The sequence below is a fragment of the Ailuropoda melanoleuca genome, chromosome 12 (genome assembly GCF_002007445.2).
Source record: "Ailuropoda melanoleuca isolate Jingjing chromosome 12, ASM200744v2, whole genome shotgun sequence".
Taxonomy (NCBI): domain Eukaryota; kingdom Metazoa; phylum Chordata; class Mammalia; order Carnivora; family Ursidae; genus Ailuropoda; species Ailuropoda melanoleuca.
Window position 1 is genome coordinate 23306847 of NC_048229.1, and position 17237 is coordinate 23324083.

Consider the following 17237-nt stretch of genomic DNA (forward strand, 5'->3'; position numbering starts at 1 on the left):
TGCTCTATGCACACCTGAGTCCTGATGTCTTCTTACAAGGACACCAGTCGTATAAAATTAGGACGCACCGCGATGACCTGGCCTGACATTAATGACCGTTCTAAAGATCCTCTCTCCAAATATAGCCACTGCAGTCACATTCTGAACTCCTGGAGGCACCAGGACTGTCACACGTGGATCTGAGGTGGGATACAAGTCAGCCCAGAACATACATGCATACACACATGGAAACATACACATGCATGTACATATATATACACACACATACGTATACATATCGTATTTGACCTGAAAGTTCATTTTTTTTTCTGTTTCTAGCAGAAATTAAAACAGCTGCATGGAACCCTAAAAGCGCTGTGCCTGGTGAAGTCGGCCCTGGGCCAGCCACTGCAGGGCCAAATCCTCTGGGGCTCATTTGGGGACCGGTGCCCTGAGCCTGTGCCAGGGAGAGAGCCCGGAGCCCTCAGACGCTGCCCCTGCTTCCGCTCAGAAAATCTGGTGCTGACGTGAGTGCAGGAAGGCTCCGTGAACGCCCCGGACAGAGGCCTCGGCAGGTCCCTTGGGGTACAGGCTTTTGCCATCACCAGCCCAGTGGACAGCGGCAAAGAGAGCTGTCACACGTCTTTCTCCAGCTCCTCTCCCAGTTTCCCGTCAACTACTCCAGGTGGACATTCGCCCCAAATACTCCATTGAAATGACACTCTTCTCAGCCACACCTCACCTGCGCGGGTCAGGGAGGCCGGTCCCCTCCCTCCGCCTGTGGCTTCCTTCCTACTTCCTGGCCGCCCCTCCTTGGTTGCATTTCTTGGTCACTGGCCTTATCCCCGGGCCTTGACATTGGAATGTCCCAGGGCTGAACGCTGAGCCATCATCTCTACCAACCTGGATCCCCTGAGTGATCTCAATCAGAACCGTGGCCTCAACCTTCTTACAGATTTCTTCACCTTATCACCAGCCTCCTCTGCTAGAATGTCAGCCCCATGGAGGTGGAGATATTTGTCATGTCTGGGGCTGTATCTCCCAGCCCAGGACAGCAGCTGCCGTGTGCTCAGTGCTCCATAAACGCAGCTGAATGAATGAGCCACACCAGGGGCGGTCCTGGAAGATCTCAAGGCCGATCGGCCTCCACAGAAGTCTGAGGACATCTGGGTGGAGTTGGGGGAGGCAGGGTCCCAAGCGATTGTTTTTGCGTCTGCCTGCTGACACCATCTGGGTGACCTTAGACCTCTCTACAGGCATCTCTCTGGAGCTCCATGTCCTCATCTTGCGGGATAAGAATACCAACCACCAGACTGGTGACTGAATTCGATTGGACAGCATACATGAAGCTCTGAGCCCGGTGTGGAGAACAGACGGCATTCCTCCGACCCCGTTAGCTGACGGGGAAGACCTTCTTCATCGCCATCAACAGCCCTGGGCTCCTCGATCAGTGCTCATGACACTCGCGGCCGGTTACAAAGTTGATATATCTCTCACCTAATCATTGTCACAGAAATCCTGGAGAAAGGCAGCCCCCCCATCCTCATTGTGCGAGCACTCCACCTGGGGCTATTCGAGGTTTGCCCAGGGTTTCCATTGGTGAAGCACGGATAGCCGGACTTGAACTGGGAGCTGAATGAAGCCAAAGCCCGGGACCTTCGACTTCGTGGTTCCATGCAGATGTCTCCATCTCTCCTCTCCCCCCAATTCAGCCCATCGCCAGGAGCTGTGGGTGCACGCTCCCAGAGTCCGCCCCCCCCACCTCCCAGACCACCTTCCACACAGCCGCCTGTAGGAACTTTCCAGAACGTGAATCTGACCATACCTCCTGCTGCCTAGAACCCTTCACGGCTTCTCGGAGCTCTAGGGTTGAGACGAATGTTTTATCGTGTGGCCCACCAGTGGACCTCCGGCGGTCTGAGCCCAGACAACATCTCCGACTTTGCTGTCTGCACCGTGTCTCCCCTTCTCTGGGACATTTGCCTGCGCCCCTCTCCCCCAGATGCCTTGGCTCCCAGAGGAATTCAGTCTGCCTGACACACACCATCAAGCGCCAGGGTCTGTCATCTTAGGGTCAAACATGGACGGGCTCCTCTGTTAGCTTGCCTACACTCTCGCCTCCCGCGTCCTCCCCCGATGAGCACGTGGGCCACATGCAGCTGGCTCGCCACTGCATAGCACGGTGCCTGGCACACAGTAGCCAGTTAATACATTTGTTGACTGCACTGATCATTGATCGATAAATGATTGATTGATGATTGATAAATTATTATTGATTGATTAAATTGACTGATAAATTTCGTTCATTGATAAATGAATGAAAGCACACACAGGCATATGCACAGACATCCGTCCACTCAGACCCCCCCCCCACCTTGTGCAGGCCTTGTCAGGGCTTTCTCTGCTGCAGACAAGGACAGATTCCAACTCCCAGGCTGGACTCAGCACCCTTCTACCTTCGTCCTTCACCCCGACTCCCTTACCTTCGGTTCCAGCCCCTTTCTTTTCAAAGGCCGTGCAGAGACGCTCGAGCACCATGCCGTCACTGGAGCCCTCCACCCGGACCTCCTCATCCAAGAGCCAGAAAAGTCCCCTGGCGTCCTCAGCACCTCCAACGGCCGGTAAGCGGACCTGGCAGAAAATCCAGGATCACTGTGGAGCCCTAATCCCCGATGGAGGCTGGTCCTGGGCCTCCCTTCCTAGCTCTGGGAGTCGGGGTGTCCGAGTCCCCGGCATCACGACTCAGACGCGCCAGCCAGGAGCCATGCCCCCACACACCCCCAGAGTCCCAGTGTGGTAATCCCAAAACTGTTAACAACCCCTCAGTTTCAGGAGGTCCGAATCAGCCTCTGTCCTCACTTCCTGTGTGACCTTGGGTAACTTACTGCCCCACTCGGAGCCTTTTATGTAAATGGAGACGACAACACCTTCCTTCCTCAGAGGGCTGCAGTGGGGAATTCACAAGGGAAAGCACTCTGTAAATTACACATTCGAGATGCACACAGGCGGCTAAGAGCATTTGTGCACAGCTAAACATCAAAGGATTAATTCCATCCGCATCACTTCTTAGAAGTCTGTTTTTTTTAAACTAAAATCTTAAGATGTGAGGGGGAGGGCGAAAGAATGTTCTAGAGGAGAAGGGGAACTTGGTTCAATAGCGCAGGCACAGAATTTGAAATCTAGTCACGGAATGTGAAATCTAGCCATGAGCTTCAGAAACCATCTAAGTAACTCTGAAGTTTTGTTTCTGGGAACAGAGAGGCCTGGAGAAGCTAAACGGCTTGTCGGAGGGCCCACAATGAGTTGGCATCACCAAAAATGGTGCCAAGTGGTTATGGAGGAAATGTGTGTGATACATGGGGTGACCAGCTGTCCCTTGACGACTGGGACTCAGGGACTTCCCAGGACATGAGGATTTCAGTGCTGAAGCCAGCAAGTCCCTGGCAACCCAGGACAGTTGGGCACGCTAAGTGGGAAATATTGGTCCAACCCCTTCAGAGGCCCAAAGAGGAAAAGGGACACATCCAGGGTCACATAGGGAGGCACAGGGGCAGAATGGGGACCAGATCCCAGATCTCCTGAGCCTTCACCTTGCCTTTCTTCATGGGCTTGAAATTGACAGCCAGCCCATCCCCAGCAGGAAGCTATTCCCAGCCACCTCCCCAGGCATCCAGGGGACCCCGTGGCCCCTCCCTCCTCACATTGCCCCGGTCATCCCTTCAGATCTGCCTCTTCCAGCTCAGGAAGCATGACAGGGAGGGGGAGTCAGCCCAAGAGGTGCCAACGGGAAGCATAAACAGGCAGTGACCGGCAGGGCTCACGGACAAGGCAGCTTTGCAAGGACAGGTGCAGGCCACTAGGAGCCAAGAGAGGGCTTGGAAGAGAAGGCCACGGGTGGCTGACAGGAGACAAAGAATGAGAAAAGTGGCAGCCTGGGCTATCACATGGCAGGAGAAACATGTGTCCTGCAGGCCAAGCACCCTGCCAGGTGCTCCGGGCGCCAGATCTCGTAAACATTCCCAACCATTCCAGGGAATGCTATCTTTCCCACTTTAGAGGCGGAAAAAAACTGAGACCCGGAGAGGAGATGAAGGGATGCACTCAAGGTCACTGACATTGGACCTGAACCTGGCAAGTCAAGCAGAATGGTTCAGGACCATTCTGAGAGATGGCTGAGCAGAGCTGCAGGTCTGGGGTTGGCCCAGTGGGTTCTTGGGATGGGCAAAGTAAAGACTCGGGTATCCCCCACACTAAAGCCCACCATTGCCCCCCACTCTCCATCCCCCAGTGGTCTCTATTCTTCCAGTCTCTGCGGATATAACACCTGTGTCTGAACACCTGACCTTCCCAGGCAAGCGTGCACTGGGTACTGGCCCCGAGCCCCCTCAGCTCACCATGGGAGGCCAGGTGGGAGTTTGCCTGCTGAGACAGTCTCGGACATCAGGCAGAGACATGGTTTTCAACCTGAGGGGGTTTGGAGCTTTGTTGCCCAGGCCACACCCTCGGGCCAGGCTGGGAGTGGGTCCCCAGCTTTGGTGTTTTTAAAAATCCCTGGGTGATTCCAAGGACAGATGCACTGACCACTAGCGGCTTAAGGACTCAACCATCTGGGATTCAATTCAAAGCCTCATGGCGTCTGAGAGCCTGAGTTTGCTGGGTCCCGCCTTACCTGGGAAGGGTTCTGGTCCACCACAGCCACTGTGGTCCCCGGGGAAGGCTCCGGGAGGTCAAAGGGCATGGGAATACCTTCCTGGAAAGTCACACAAGTTCCACATTAGTTCCTTCCATGAGCTGAACAAGGTGGAAAACTTATGGAGGAGAAAAGAGAAGTGAGGACTTTCACCTCCCCTTAACCTTTTTTATTATCATTTTAAAAATATTCTTTTAAGTAAGTTGTACCGCAATGTGAGGCTCGAACTCACGACGCCGAGATCAAGAGTCTGGTGCTTCACCGGGTGAGCCAGCCAGGTGCCCTGTATTATATTTTTAATTGTGGTAAAATATCCACGGCATAAAATCTACCTTTTTATGAGTACAATCAGTGGCAGTAAGTTCATTCACATGCTATGCACCTGTCACCACGCCCCCACCTCCACAACTTTTCCATGTTACAAAACTGAAACTCCGTCCCCATTAAACACGGACTCCCCTTTCCGCTTCTCCCCCTCCAGTCCCTGGCAATCACCGTTCCACTTTCTGTCTCTACGAATTTGACTGCTCTTAAGCGTCTCATGCGAGGGGAGTCATATAGGATTCATCCTTTTGTGACTGGCTTATTGCACTCCCTACAATGTCCTCGAGGTCCCTCCACGTTGCAGAATAGGTCAGAATTTTCTTCCTCTTTATGGTTGAATAATAGCCCGCTGTGTGGACAGATCACATTTACGCACACATCCCCCCATGGACACTCGGGTCGCTTCTACCCTTTGGCTATTGTAAGTAATGCTGCCGTAAACCTGGGTGTACAGATATCTCTTCGAGACCTGGCTTTCAACTCTTGGGGTAAATGCCCAGCAGGAGAACTGCTAGATCATAGGGTAATTCTCTTGTTCGTTTTTTCAAACCGCATATTCTTTTCACAGCAGCTACACTGTTTTACATTCCCACTGGCCACGCACACGGGTTCCAATTTCTCCACATCCTTGCCAGTGTTTGCTGTTTTCTGAGGTTTTTTTTGTTTTTTGTTTTTTTTATCACCACCATTCTACTGTGGATGAAATGGTATCTCGATGTTTTGATTAGCATTTCCGTAAATTCCGGGTGCTTATTGGCCATTTGTCTGTCTTTTTTGGAAAAAATATCTATATTCAAATGCTTTGCCATTTTTCCAATCAGGCTGTTTGTTTTTATCATCGCCTTTGGATGAGAAGAAAGGGTACAGACCCACATTCTAAGAACATCCTGACATGGCTCATCCTTCAGGCTCATTAGCAAATGTGGCGAGTGCTTTATCAGGAGCTAATCGTTCAGTCCAAACGTGTCTCGTATTTACTGAGTAACTAACGAGCACTGGGTTGAGCTCTGGGTGCCAGTGGGAGCAAGCCCAAAGATGTCCATCACAGTGCTGTTTACAAGCGCGTAATCACGGAAATCGCCCAGACGCGCCAAGGAGGGTTGAGACAGCCTCCGACATAACCAGTGAAATGCACAATTACTAGAAGATGCAAATGGAATGAGAACATGTGACTAGCACGATGCTGTGCAGAAAACAGCAGACTGCAAAGTCATGGGGAGGGAAGGATCGGAAATCTGCAGTTAAGACAGGATATGGAAAAATTAAGAGGTACAAAGTACGGACGGCACAAGAGTGCTTGCCGGTGGGCAGTGGAGCTGAAGGAGGTTATGTGTTCTGCTTATGGACGCTTCTCTGCACTTTCCAGTTTTTTAATAAAAACTATGTATTGTTTTGAACATCAGAAATAAGTGAAAAAGGAGCCCGTGGGGGGCGCAGTCGGTTAAGTGTCTGACTCTTGGTTTTGGCTCAGGTCATGATCTCAGGGTCGTGGGATCGAGCCCCATGTCAGGCTCTGCGCTGGGTTTGGAGCCTGCTTGAGATTCTCTCTCCCTCCCTCTGTCCCTCCCTCACCTCTCTCTCTAAAAATAACAACAAAACCCCAAAAAAACATTCTCTCCCCTTCTGTTGATCTCATTCTTGCAATTTCTCCCATCAAAAAGTGGAACCTATTTCCCCACCCCGAGTCAGGGCTCAGCCTTGGACTTGCCGTGACCCACTGACTACAGAAGGGACATTGCCAGTTCCAAGTCTAGGACTCAAGGGGCCCTGCATGTCCTGCTCGTCTCTTGGAGCCCTGCCCAGCGCCACGAGAACAGCCTGGGCTAGTCTGCTAGAGGATAGGACAGTCCTGGCGCACAGATGGGTCATCCCAGCCAAGGATCCTGTCCGGATCAGCTCATGGCCAGCTGACCCCCAGACACAGGAGAGAGCTGGCCAGCACCATCAGAGCCACCTACCACCCTGCATCTGCCTACAGACACAGAGCTCTCTCAGCCAAGACCAGAGAACGGCCCAGGCAAACCCATGTAAGCAATAACAAAAGGGAACTTTTAAAGCCACTATGTTTTGGGGGGCACTTCATTATCTAGCATTATTGTGGCAAATGATAGATGCTACAGGAATATTGCTATTTCTATTTCACACATGAGGGAATCAAGGATCAGAGAGGGTGAATGACTTTCCCAAGGCCACACAGCCCAATAAATGATAGAGTTCAAGTCGGACCCCAGGACTCATCATCAATGTGACTTGTTTGAGATGTATCCACGTTGATACTTTCATATTACTTGCTGTGCAAGTGCCAACCAAAAAAAAGACCATAATTTCAATACCTCTTATCTTCATGATAAGCAAGACGGCCATTTCCAACATCTTGCTATTAGCACTTGCTGGAGTCAAAGCAGCCCTCTTTAGAGAGAAAGGAGGGGTAGATAGGACGGGGCCATCCTGGTGCTGGCAGCTTTCACTTTTCCCCTGGGGCCTACGTGAGTATGTTCATTCAGATAAACTCATTGGGCTATGCTACTGGTGTGTGCATTTTCTGTGCAAATGTAATATTTCCATTTAAGCTTTATTCAAAACAAGAAGAATGTGGCAGGAATGCGTCTACACGTGTTTCCTGGTTCATGCTCCTGGTGTCTGGAGTGTAGCTCCCAGGAGGGAATTGCATCTAGGGCTTTGTTAGCTATGGCCAACCTGGGATCCAAAGGCCGGGGCAAACCCTCCCGTCCAGAGTTTTCACACACACACCCCCCCCGCCCAGAGCACAAAGGGCTTTCCACGGGGACGATGAGAGCCATGTGAGAGGAGGAACATTCAGCTCGGGCAAAGCAGATAAAGAGGAACAGGTCACCCCAGCGAGGGGACAGCTGGGGGAGCAAGGCCTGGGAGCCCCAAGTTCCCTGGTGTTCGTGGACTGTAAGGAGCCGTGCGTGGAGACGGGAGCAGCAGAGGCCTGGGGAGCCAGGCCTGGAGCGAGGGTGTCGTTCACGGGGGAGCCAAATGGGATGAAGCCAAGGGTGACTGAAGGACCGGACCATCCCCCCGACCCTGGCCGGCCTCGCGCCCTCCACGGAGCCCCGTCCTACCTGCCGGTACCGCTCCAGCGTGGACGCGAAGGTCCGCTGGTAGCAAAGCAGCTGCAGGCGCTCGTGAGCATAATTGTGGCACAGCTCCTCGAAGGTGGCCGCCCGGTCCTTCCACTGGTGCCGCGGGTTCTGGAAGCCTGGAGGGTCCACCACCATGATGGAAGCCATGGAGAGGTGGTGGGAAGAGAAGGACCTGGGGGGAGAGTGGGGGAGGCCTCAAGCCCACGTGGAATCTAAGAGCCTAGCTGGCCCATACCTTCCACTCCCCCATCGCAGATATGGAGAAACTGAGGCAGCACACTGGGTAGGGGTCCCCAGACCTGGCGCCAAAACGAGGTTCACCGCTTACGGGCTGTGCAACCTGGGGCAAGTTACTTAACCTCTCTGAGCTAAGGTTTCCCCAGCTGTTAAATGATGATTCTTTCAAGCCCTCACCGCCTTGGATCATTTTGATGAATCTATCAGGGTGGACAGAGAAGGGATTATTTCCATCAACATGCAGGAGTTGGGAGCTGTTGGAGACGGTCGACAAGGGCTCCAACCTCCCCTCTGCAGCAGAGGGGCTGTGTGCCTTGGGAGAGCTACCCAGCCCCTCCCGGGAAAGGGCCAACGATGGCCATAACCCAGAAGGTCACTGGGAGGACTGGAGGTGATGAGACGTCCAGGCTCTGAGGGCCAGGTTGGCGGTGGCTTTCATGCTCAGTAAAGGTGGCCTGCGATGATGATTAATCATGATTATTATTGCGATCAGCAATAATAATGCGATCTGCATGACCTGCCACGGTTTTCTTTCTATACCACGAGGCCAAGTGGATCGGCCACCACACATGCATGCGTGAAGACTGTCAGTTACTGCTCAGAAAGCCAGGCGTCTATGAGGGGCTTGTAGGTGGTGGGGCAACGGGTTCTGTATCAGCGAGACGAGGCTTGAAGGATGCAATGAAGCAGCCGTCCTCCATGGGCCGAGGCAGCTTCTTCCGCCAGCAGTTCATTTCCCACCGCCGGGACGCCTTCCTCTAAGCGCGCACGACCCCTTTGGTTTCTAGATGCTGTGTCTGCGGCCTCAGATGCTAATTGCTCCAGCAGCGGGAGAGCAAGCGGATTCCTGTCCCAGCATCGCCGGAAAACCCCAGCTGCCCCACGGCTGTGCGCCAGCCTCAGCCCCACTAACAGGAGGTCGGAAGCCTAATGATGCTTCCCGCCTTCGGGGAGGAGGGTGGGAAGCCCTTACGGTGACAGACATCCGGCTCCGGGCTGCTGCAGCCTGGTAGACGCGTTTCAGAGACACAAGCCACGTCCTGGCGCACTCCAAAACAACACCCTGGCTGCAACCCATCCTCAACCAAAAATTTTAAAAAGAAATGGACAAGAGCGGTGGGGCGGGTTATTCAGGGAAACGTGAAGGGGTGAGGCGGGAGCCCAGCACTGTGGCTGCCTTCTAGGCCCATCTCTCTGCACCTCCATTAGCTCAGCTGTCAAATGGGCTGATGTGCAGTGAGTGAGTGATACAAGATGAGTGAAACAACGAGGGCCGGCCGTTGTCCTTACTTAGCAGGGGCCCTGAACAGTGAGCTTTTACTGTCGGGGGTCTATGATCACTGCCAGGAAGAACTGTTTCCATACATTATCTCTTTCACTCCTCGCCATGGCCCTGGGGGGAAGAGCTATTTTATAAGAGTGGAAGGGGAGGTCAGAGAGCTGAACTGATTTGCCTTGGGCAGCCAAGGAGGAATTTAAACCCAGCACTATCCGGCTCAAAACCCGCACTCTTCTCTAGCCCCCCGCCCCCCATAACCCAGGGCGCTAAAACGCCCAGTGCTTGGACTCATTTGCGTGTCTGTGACGAGGCTGCCATTACCTGTTGATGAGTGAGACGAGGGCTGCAAAGAGCTCTTGGTACAGGCCTGAGGCCATCCCCTCCACACACTCCACACCTGTCATCTTGAGCCCTGCAGAGGGAGAGAGGGAAGGGTGGGCCTCCGTGGTCAGGACCTTGCCTGGGACCAAGGACAACACTCCCCAGGCATCGCTACTGGCCTCAGAGAAACCCCCTCCCTCTCACACATCCCTCCACTGCTGGAATTACGTACCCACCGTCTTAGAACCAAGTTCAAGCGTCTTATCAGCACTGACGGGATTCTGTGTCACCTGGCCCCACCTCTTCTCCAGCAAGCGCTCCTGCTCATGCCTCGGGGATCAGCCCGATGACACTTCCTCAGGGAAGCCTGCCTTGATTACCACCCCATGAAGCCAATTCCCAGTCCTACCTTGCTCCTTTTCCTTTAATTAGTTTTTGACTAAGGTATGATTGACATACAAAAACCCACACCCATCTGTTTAATGTAACTCCCCCAGGAGCTCGAAGGGAAGTATAGGTTACCATAAACAATGTCCTAAGCCTGTCAACTCTAAGAGTGTCCTCCCTCCTTCTTTGTGTGTATGCGTGTGATTAGAACACTTCGCCTAAGATCTACCCTCTAAAAAGAATTTTTAGTATACAGCACAGTATGGTGACCAGAGGCTCTATGCTGTGCAGTGGACACACGCACCTGCTGGTCGTCTTATCCATTTACCTATTCATCTGCGTTCTAGGGTTTATTCAACCTGCACAAATGAAACCATGTCCCCTTCCATCATTCTCTCCCATTTTCCCCTCCGCTCAGGCCCCGGGCAACCACCTCTGTACTCTCTGCCTCTGTGACTGTGACTATTTTAGATCCTACACATAAATGGGGACATAAAGTAGACCATTCAGTCGTAAAAAAGAATATCCGCTCATTCCCTACAACGTGGATGAACCCAGAGGACATTAAGCTACGTGCAACAGGCCAGACACAGAAGGACAAAGCCACCCTGCCTTTATATCCGTACAGTTAGTGGTTAACAGCTCCCCCGCCCCCCAGCGCCAGGCTGGGAGCACCCCGAGAACAGGGACCATCTCTGGGTATGTTGGCTCCCAAACCCCTAAATGCCTGACACATAGTAGGCACTCAGATCATTGTGGTTGCTCCCCGTTTCTGGAGGGAAATTTGGCAGTTCTGTGTCAGAAGCCATAAAACGTTCGTCTGCTCGGACTTAATAATTTCACTCTCGGGCTTTTATCCTAATGAAATATTCAGAGAAACAAAGATTTCTGGGTACCTATGTTCTCCCGATTGTTGATTAAATTGGATGAAAATTGTTTTTCTTGAAACAACCTGAATATCCAACAATAGCAAATGGGTTCGATAATTTGTAGTCTCTACAAAGAAGTGCTTAAAGCCAGGCGCAGACGAATATTGAATGAGAGGGAAAAGCGCCTACCTGTCACATTAGGAGGAATGAAAATGCTTCGCAAATGATTAATATTGTCATGATCTCAATTTCGTTTAAACACACACACACATGCGGCCTGTTCAAGGAGCCAGCCTTGATGAGGGAGCATGGAACAAAGCAGAGTGAGATTTTGGGAAGGGCGGGTCAGATGGTTAAGTCCTGACGCCTAGGACTCCATCCACGGAATTGGAGACGTGATTTTCACATCCACACTGTGGCCAGAGACACGGGCCTGCTTGTACATTCCAGACAGCCCGCTGCAGCTCCAAAGCACTTCCCATCCCTCCAGTAGCTCCACCCCCAACCTGGGCGGTTGCTAGGCAACCCACAGCCTCTCAGCATCTCTCCTGGCCTGCTGGTCCCCTGTCTGCTTCACACCTACCCTTGATACTTTGGCCTGAGAGGTAATTAGTGTTAATGTCTGAATGTGTGTGCACGTATGCTCGTGTGTCTGTGTACGTCTGTGTGCTTTTCTTGCAGTGTATGCATGTGTGTAGTGTGTGTGTGCGTGTGTGTGTGTACATGCCTGGGTGGTGTGTGTCTGTGGACACGTGGTGTGTGTGTGATTGTGGGGCGCTTGTGTGTGTTTCAGAGAGAAGGAGGAACCGTCAGCCAACTACAGCTCCTATCTGGACCTAGAAACAAACAAAAGGCTAGTGGCATCCAAGTGATATTAGCCCCCAAGATAAAATCCCTAGAGTGGAGCAGCTCTGAGGATCTAAGTTGCCCTTAAGAAATGAGCCCCAAAACCACAGTTCAAAAGAGTAGTGCGACCCACTAATGCCAGGCTCTGCGGTCTCTGGGACAACCACTCTTAGTTCTCAGAGACTCCTGGGGCTCCGGGAGGTCCCTCTGCCCTCACCTCCTGCAGCCAAAGCATCTAGCTGGTGGCAGCCGCAGATCTGGGAGGTACCCCGGCAGACCACACCCCAGCAGGTGCCATATGAAGCCCTTCGGCTTCCCCCACATCAGTTCAAAGCACCCCCATTCCTCCAGCCACCTAGGCTGAAATCCTAGGAGCTGTCCTGATCTCTCTTTTCTGCCCACGCCCCAGGCCCATGCTATCATCTCTACGTGTGAAGCAGACCTTGAACGTGTCCAGCCCACCCCAGCTCTCCCACCACTTCCTTCTGCAACCACCAGCATCTCACCAGGTGATCCAGTAGGTTCCTGCATGGCCTCCCTTCTCCCACCCCGTTCCCCAGGCTTCCCCCTGCCTGAGTCATTTGAACAAGTCAAGTTATGGCATTCTCTGCCTATGCCCCTGCATGGTTTCTCATGGGTCTGAGCATAAAAACCCTAGTTTGCAGAGTCCTACATGAGCTGACCACCCCCACCCCCATCTACTAGCCTCATCTACTAGCCTCCCAGCCTCTCTAGCCATCTGGCCTTACTTCTGTCCCTCAAACTGGAAGGCCAGTCTTCCTCAGACAAGATAGGGGCTCAACAGATATAACAGCCAATGGAAAAGTGTTGGCCCCTTGGCCCTGCTCACAGTGTCCCCTCTCCATAGCACATGGCGCCCTGCTGGGTTTCAGCAGAACCTTCAGGACCCGGGACAGAGCTACTTGGCCATAAGCACTGTGCAAGTAGGAACCAAGCTACTTGGCCGTAAGCACTGTGCAGGTAGGAACCAAGCTACTTGGCCATAAGCACTGTGCAGGTAGGAACCAAGCTACTTGGCCGTAAGCACTGTGCAGGTAGGAACCAAGCTACTTGGCCGTAAGCACTGTGCAGGTAGGAACCAAGCTACTTGGCCATAAGCGCTGTGCAGGTAGGAACCAAGCTACTTGGCCGTAAGCACTGTGCAGGTAGGAACCAAGTCCACTCCTGCCCCGAGGCGCCTCCCTTGCACCTAGAAGGCCCATGTACAGCAGGTCCTGATGAGTAGGTGAGGGTGCGTTGGAGTGTCCGAGGGCCTGGCCCAGGGGGGATCCCAGCCCACCCAGGGAGGCAACAGTGCAGCACCTGAGCTGGTCTCCTCTTCCTCAAGGCGCCGTCGGCTCGGCCCAGACGTCATTTGCTCGATGATCTGTCGCAAGTGGTGCTTGAAGGTGGCCGTGTTCAGCTCCTCGTACTCACAGCCCAGGGCCTCAGCTGCGTGGTTTGCCCACTCGAACCGCATGAACTGCTTCCGGCCGACTGCGAGAGGGACACGGTATGGGGGTGAAGTCCGGGCATGGAATGGGTGGGCTCCCGAGAGGACCTCAGGGGTCTCACCGCCGCCCACCCCCTGCACCACCCACCCTCAGCAGGGAGCCTCAACACCCGGCCTGGGCAGGGGCCAGGTTTCCCAAGAGACAGGCTTTTCCTACTTCCTCGCAATTGCGTCGTTCACTTTTTCAAAGCAATTAAAGTGATCATATGGACCCTCTAAATGTGAAACTGGGGAATTGTGAGTAAAAGTGTGATCCGTCCACTCGTGTACCCACCTACCTGTCCATCCACGCCCCCCCTACTCCCGGCTGCCCACCTACCTATCCATTCAACCAGCCACCCAGCCGCACATCCAACCATCTCGCCACCCACCCATTTATTCAACACACGCTTGCTGAGCTCTTAATATGCAACAGGCACTGTGTTAGCCACTGGGAAATCAACGACGAGCAAGACAGACGAGGTGCCTGTCTTCATGGAGTTTACAATCTATTGAGGGACTAAGACAATAAACAAGTAAACAAATGGATGAATAAGATAAATTCAGGTGATAATATTAAGGAGAAAATAAAACCAAGAGATGAGATCAAGAGAAACTGAGAGGGGCGCCTGGGTGGCACGGCGGTTAAGCGTCTGCCTTCGGCTCAGGGCGTGATCCCGGCGTTATGGGATCGAGCCCCATATCAGGCTCCTCCGATATGAGCCTGCTTCTTCCTCTCCCACTCCCCCTGCTTGTGTTCCCTCTCTCGCTGGCTGTCTCTATCTCTTTCCAAAAAAAAAAAAAAAAATTTTTAAAAAAAAAAAAAAAAAAAAAAAAAGAGAAACTGAGAGCATCCCTGTGGATCTGTGGCTGTCAGAGAGGGCTTTATCTGAGGATGTGGTATCTGAACTGGGTTATGAAAGGCAAGCAGGAGCTGGCTACCTAAAGAACCAGGAAAGAGCTTTGGGGGTAGAAGGGGGAGACTGTGCAAAGGCCCTGAGGCAGAAATGAGCATAGTGTATTAAAGAAATACCAAGAAGGCCAGGTGGTTGGAACATAAGGGGGGGATGAGGAGGAACCAAATGATATTGAAGAAACAATGGGGAACCACTCTATGAACTATTATAAGGCCATTTAAGATTAACAACAAAGATTGCACAACACAAACAATGCTTACAGCCAAATATTAAATAAAAGCCAACTTAGAAAACTGTGCTAGAGAATGATGCCAACTGTATAAATCATTCTAAAGTGTTGTAAAATGAGATAGTAAGGGGCGCCTGGGTGGCTCAGTCGGTTGAATGACTAACTCTTGATCTCAGGTCAGGTCATGATCTCAGGGTCCTGAGATCGAGCCCCACATCACTCTCCACACTGAGTGTGGAGTCTGCTCTCTCCCTCTGCCCCCCCACCTTGCTCTATCTCTCTCTCTTAAATAGATAAGTAAATAAATAAAATAATGTAATCCAAATAAAAAATTAATGGCTGATTAAAACAAATAACAGTGCCATCCTTAAAGAATTTCCTGCAATGCTTATCTCCCCATAAATGTGTTTCCTTCTTTGAAATAAAAATCACAACTGCCAACAGATTTCTCAATCCATCAGAAAGAGATTATAAGGCCCCAGCTCTTCGAGATGACATCTTGAAGAATCAGTCTGGTTTAAGGCAAAATTGGACATCTGGACAAGGACTTTATGTGGGACTCATTCCTCAAGGGAGAGGAGCTCTGGCCCCAGGTCACTGAGGGGCCACAAACAGCCATGCTCATTGACATCCTCCTTGGTGCCAGCTACTTAGCACTGATCAACCCAAGAGATGATTCCCATTTTACAGATGGTAACACTGAGTCTCAGGGAGCTAACACAGTTAATAAAAAGTCCTGCCACTTGCAAAAATGATGAAGAAGGTGATGATGGTGGTGATGAAAGCAGTCACCACAGTTCATTGACGTTATTTTATTCAACACGTCACCTTTGTGCAACTCATGGCTTCTAGAGTCAGAAAGCCTGCCTCAGAGTCCCAGGTGTGACAGGTGAAAAAAATCAGTACATGTTAGCTCTGATTACTTCTTACCATCATCATCATCACCATGAAATCTTCACAAAGGTCCTAGAAAGCAGTCTTGTCATTCCCATTTTACAGATGCCAAAACTGACTCAGAGACATCACCAGAAATTAGACGGACACTAAGTCCTAGAACTACTATTTCACCAAAATCAATCCATCAAATACCACTTTTAGGAAATGTGCCATATCATTGTGACCCTAGATCCGACTTTCTTTGAAAGGGGCTCTTATCTTTTCCACTTAACTAAATGTGTTGTGAAAGGAAATATTGTAGCATTATCTTAAATGAGAACCCATTTGTTGGAGGGAACCGTTGAGAGGATGTGACCGCCCATTGACCCTCAGGCTGGCCCCAGGACAACTGGAGGCTTCTCACCCCCTCCCGTGTGAAACGTGCATTCCACCCACATTCCCCCAGCGGGAGCCGTTTTCAAGGACGGAGCCTTTTGTGAGTAAGGTGTTGTTGAGACCATCTGGACTGAATATGTGACTCTGTATAAACTTTTTAGATTCTGGAGGGTGGGTGCGGAGATGAACAGGGCTGGCCAGGGGAGGCAAGCCTCGTATGTAAGTTCCCTTGCTTATTACACCTGCCGCCTACCAATCTGGAGTGGTCTGCCGCTTTCTCTGAACTCCCTTTGCCCTCCGTGGGCTGGGGCCAGTTTGCAAGCCAACACCGTTATCACTTGTCACATACAGAAAGTAGAAATAAATACAATAAGAGCACAAAAGAATCTTTAGATTCTAATTAAATACAGGTACCTGGGAGCCAGAGGTCTGCTCTCTTTTTGTCAAAATGCAAGATTAATGAGTATTAAGAGATTTTAAAGATGGTTAGCCCTGAATGAGACTTCTTTCTTCCTGTGTTGGGGGTTGGAAGGGAATTAAATAAGAGAGAATGTTCTAGATGGGCGATGTCCTGTCCCTCTCCTGCCCTGTCCACCCTCTTCCACCACTCTCCAAAATATTCTTCCTGCACTTGACCTGCAGTGACCTTCTGTACCTCGCTGAGCTGGGGAGAAGTCAGGTAGGGAATTGGCAGTGGTTCTTTCTGAAAAGAGGGGCAGTGAACGGACTCATCCTGACTCTAAATCCTGCCTGACAAGGGGGATATTTCCCGGTGTTCTCACGAGCAGCATCCTGCTGGGGAAATCCGGGGAGCACACACGGAGCTTTGCCAGGAAAATGCACTTTTTGCTTCCAGTCCCCTGAAGGCTGGCTGGTGCACAAAATCCAACCCCATGGGTTCCTCTATCTTTGTTCAGACGTGGGTGGAAGCCAAAGCCTCTTCAATGGGGCCGAGAAAGGTGGCCCCTGAGGCAGGGACAGGAACGTGGACACTGAACCAGGCAGAATCTGGGTCCCTTTCCTACTTTCTGCCATTCCCAGCTCCAGTCTTGGGGCAAGTTGCACCACTTTTCTGAGCCTCAGTTTCATTATCTGTAAAATGGAGTCACAAAACCCCAAGCACTTCTTCATAGGGCTGCAGGGACAGGGTGACATGGTTACACTTACATGGAAGATACCCAACAGAGTGCCTGTCCCCGAGAAAGCATTCAATAACTTTCTAGTCCCTTCTCTACCTGTGAAACCCAAGAGGGCACCACTCACCCAACAGGGATTACTCGTTCTG

At 51.7% G+C, this 17237-nt stretch overlaps 1 protein-coding gene across 1 annotated transcript in view; it reads right to left on the reverse strand.

Moving 5' to 3' along the window:
* MYO18B (myosin XVIIIB) overlaps positions 1-17237 on the reverse strand; it is a 246829-nt gene that overhangs the window by 185118 nt on the left and 44474 nt on the right. Inside the window, exons 12-16 of the mRNA XM_034638624.1 lie at positions 13366-13539; positions 9941-10031; positions 8083-8275; positions 4649-4729; positions 2463-2610 (exon numbers count right to left, since the gene is read on the reverse strand). Of these exons, the coding sequence (XP_034494515.1) occupies positions 2463-2610; positions 4649-4729; positions 8083-8275; positions 9941-10031; positions 13366-13539 (687 nt within the window). The remainder of the gene's footprint in view (positions 1-2462; positions 2611-4648; positions 4730-8082; positions 8276-9940; positions 10032-13365; positions 13540-17237) is intronic.